Consider the following 4,059-nt stretch of genomic DNA (forward strand, 5'->3'; position numbering starts at 1 on the left):
TCATGCTCCTAGAGCATGTTCAGCTCTTTCTGGTCTCCATGTTCCTATAGCATGTTCAGTTCTTTCTGGTCTCCATGTTCCTATAGTATGTTCAGTTCTTTCTGGTCTCCATGTTCCTATAGCATGTTCAGTTCTTTCTGGTCTCCATGTTCCTATAGTATGTTCAGTTCTTTCTGGTCTCCATGCTTCTATAGCATGTTCAGTGCTTTCTGGTCTCCTTGCTCCTATAGCATGTTCAGTTCTTTCTGGTCTCCATGCTTCTAGAGCATGTTCAGTGTTTTCAGGTCTATATGCTTCTATAGCATGTTCAGTTCTTTCTGGTCTCCATGCTCCTATAGTATGTTCAGTTCTTTCTGGTCTCCTTGCTCCTATAGCATGTTCAGTGTTTTCAGGTCTCCATGCTCCTATAGCATGTTCAGTGTTTTCAGGTCTCCATGCTCCTATAGCATGTTCAGTTCTTTCTGGTCTCCTTGCTCCTATAGCATGTTCAGTGTTTTCAGGTCTATATGCTTCTATAGCAAGGGTGAGCAAATTACGACCTGCGGGTCACATGCACCTACAGAAATCAGATTAAACATATTGAAAATTCAAATATATTAAAAATACATAAATTTAAATATATCTATTTAATAGGTATCATCTTTCTCGTGATTCCTATTATATAATAGAAAGAAAACCATATGGAGAGCTCCTTGATCTGGAAACCACTGCGCAGTTCATCTCATATATTGGTCTAGTCATGTGAACGCTCCAACATAAAAATGAGAAGAAAAATGTCTATATAAATTATTGAAACTTCTGATTCTTATCACATATGATGAAAAGGCTAAAGAAACTTTGTCTTTGCATGTCATTCAAAACAGTTTATACGAATATTATTTTTATCGGCAATATGTTGTAGTATTCAGTTGAGGACACAATCTCAAGCAAGTATTTATTAAATCCTATGAAGAAATGTATTAAAAGTGGCTTGGAACACGATGGCGAGTGTAACAACTGATGGAGCCCATGCGTTGACAGGTTCTGTAAATGAGCAATGTCCGAATCCTAAACTCTAAACACGGGAACGTTGGCACAAAGCTGCATTAAATTTTAAACAATTTATTGACCCCAACTATTTCAGTGATCAAACAGAGCTTTTTTTTTTTAAAAAAAAAGGATTTTTTTTATTTTGCTGGTTTTGAAGTTCTATTCTCTTAGTGTTCTCTTTCATCCACTCTCGTGCCGCAGGAGGTTTGGATGAGGACGGAATCCTCTTTATTTCGGAAAGAAACGTTTCAAAAAAACAGAACTGTTGAGGCAATCTAGTATCAGTCTACTACAGATGTGTTGAGGCAATCTAGTATCAGTCTACTACAGATGTGTTGGGGCAATCTAGTATCAGTCTACTACAGATGTGTTGGGGCAATCTAGTATCAGTCTACTACAGATGTGTTGGGGCAATCTAGTATCAGTCTACTACAGATGTGTTGAGGCAATCTAGTATCAGTCTACTACAGATGTGTTGAGGCAATCTAGTATCAGTCTACTACAGATGTGTTGAGGCAATCTAGTATCAGTCTACTACAGATGTGTTGAGGCAATCTAGTATCAGTCTACTACAGATGTGTTGAGGCAATCTAGTATCAGTCTACTACAGATGTGTTGAGGCAATCTAGTATCAGTCTACTACAGATGTGTTGAGGCAATCTAGTATCAGTCTACTACAGATGTGTTGAGGCAATCTAGTATCAGTCTACTACAGATGTGTTGAGGCAATCTAGTATCAGTCTACTACAGATGTGTTGAGGCAATCTAGTATCAGTCTACTACAGATGTGTTGAGGCAATCTAGTATCAGTCTACTACAGATGTGTTGAGGCAATCTAGTATCAGTCTACTACAGATGTGTTGAGGCAATCTAGTATCAGTCTACTACAGATGTGTTGAGGCAATCTAGTATCAGTCTACTACAGATGTGTTGAGGCAATCTAGTATCAGTCTACTACAGATGTGTTGAGGCAATCTAGTATCAGTCTACTACAGATGTGTTGAGGCAATCTAGTATCAGTCTACTACAGATGTGTTGAGGCAATCTAGTATCAGTCTACTACAGATGTGTTGAGGCAATCTAGTATCAGTCTACTACAGATGTGTTGAGGCAATCTAGTATCAGTCTACTACAGATGTGTTGAGGCAATCTAGTATCAGTCTACTACAGATGTGTTGAGGCAATCTAGTATCAGTCTACTAAAGATGTGTTGAGGCAATCTAGTATCAGTCTACTACAGATGTGTTGAGGCAATCTAGTATCAGTCTACTACAGATGTGTTGAGGCAATCTAGTATCAGTCTACTACAGATGTGTTGAGGCAATCTAGTATCAGTCTACTACAGATGTGTTGAGGCAATCTAGTATCAGTCTACTACAGATGTGTTGAGGCAATCTAGTATCAGTCTACTAAAGATGTGTTGAGGCAATCTAGTATCAGTCTACTACAGATGTGTTGAGGCAATCTAGTATCAGTCTACTACAGATGTGTTGAGGCAATCTAGTATCAGTCTACTAAAGATGTGTTGAGGCAATCTAGTATCAGTCTACTAAAGATGTGTTGAGGCAATCTAGTATCAGTCTACTACAGATGTGTTGAGGCAATCTAGTATCAGTCTACTACAGATGTGTTGAGGCAATCTAGTATCAGTCTACTAAAGATGTGTTGAGGCAATCTAGTATCAGTCTACTACAGATGTGTACAGTGCTGCAGGCAGAGATTCACCAGAGGCTTTAGCCACTTTTAGACAACTTTAGAGAAGTTGATAATCTAGAAGTCTAGATCTACATCAATTTAATCTCACTTACACAAAACATCTTCATCTTTTGTTAAACATAGGTCTATAAATTAGCAAACGTTAAATGCCAGGTAGGTTAACTACATTCTTTAAGGATCTACAGACTGGGTTCCAAAAGATAAAGAACTTGACCGTCTCAAGATCGATCTGAACACTTGGCTTTTATTATCGAGATTTCAATTATTTTTGTAAAGACTTAGTCGGTTTGATTCATTTTAATCACGTAAAAGACTTTTTAGTTGTTAGCCACAAAGTTTTTCCCCAATAACATGTCACGTAGAAGAAACTTGAGTAGCTTCAATTTTCTTGTTTTGTTCCGAACTCTCTTGGAGTTTTCTTTCTCTTAACTTTACGAATATTTTTTTTAAGAGTTTATGTTTCAACTAATGGTATTAACAGTAATGAAGTATATTCTAATCTTTTGATTCGTCTGTTTAAAAGACAGTTTTGTTTGTTATGGATTGTACTATGAAACGAGAGCTTCCAAAATTCTCTTGCAGAATTGGGATGTGTTACCATTACTTGATGCAAAGCTCCCTTCTTGTCTGTACATGTTGTGTTTTAGGTCCATCAGTGCACGAACCTCAAACGAATTGAATTCGAAAGCACTTTAGCCAAGGCCAAAACGTGAATAAATTATATACCACAGCAATAACAGATAGTGAATTGTTTACCATCAGCCTACAGTTTTAGTTACTTTATTTTATTATCTCCTCTTGATGACAATAACCTATAGAAATCAGCCACTAAAATCTGTTTGAACACTATTTTCAAATCTCCATTTTAAAAAAAAACAGAACACCGTGTTTAGAAATTTAGGCATTTTATTGGTTGTTAAAATTTACTGCCCGGACTTGTAATTTTCAATTTCACGGCTATCCGTATTATAAATTTAGATTGTTAACTTTCGCATTTTTAGTTTATTTTAAAAGTGGAGAATTTATTATTTGTCCTGTGCAGACTTGGTGCATTGCCAAACGAGATTTATTGAGCACTTTCCCTTTGTAATCTTTAGAATTTTGGCGACCAAAGACATGAACAAGATGTTGTATGTTGTTTTATTGGATGTATAGTGCCGGATCTAATAATAAGGGAACGAGGCGCGGTCATCAGTGAGACTGAAGATGTTATAAAAGTTTTCTTTTAATTTCAAAATTTGAATTGAACATTTTTGATGTGATATGAGCTTTTGCACGTATGATCACGAAATCGTCTGCAATAACTGGTTTAGG

At 36.8% G+C, this 4,059-nt stretch overlaps 1 protein-coding gene across 1 annotated transcript; it reads right to left on the reverse strand.

The window, feature by feature from the left end:
- On the reverse strand, nucleotides 1-3,380 carry LOC129928763 (110 kDa antigen-like). Its single transcript, XM_056044565.1, has 2 exons — nucleotides 3,344-3,380; nucleotides 1-539 (listed from the first exon to the last, which is right to left on the reverse strand). The coding sequence occupies exons 1-2, from the start codon at nucleotides 3,378-3,380 to the stop codon at nucleotides 1-3; spliced, it is 576 nt and encodes a 191-aa protein (XP_055900540.1).
- Between the last annotated feature and the right edge of the window lie 679 nt (nucleotides 3,381-4,059).

This window comes from Biomphalaria glabrata, chromosome 10, assembly GCF_947242115.1.
Source record: "Biomphalaria glabrata chromosome 10, xgBioGlab47.1, whole genome shotgun sequence".
NCBI classification, from domain to species: domain Eukaryota; kingdom Metazoa; phylum Mollusca; class Gastropoda; family Planorbidae; genus Biomphalaria; species Biomphalaria glabrata.

Coding starts and splice junctions, on each gene's coding strand:
- LOC129928763 (XM_056044565.1), bottom strand. CDS start 3,380: ATGTACAGACAAGAAGGGAGCTTTGCATCAAGTAATG. Junction 540..3,343: donor GAGCTTTGCATCAAGTAATG/GTAACACATCCC, acceptor TGTGACCCGCAG/GTCGTAATTTGCTCACCCTT.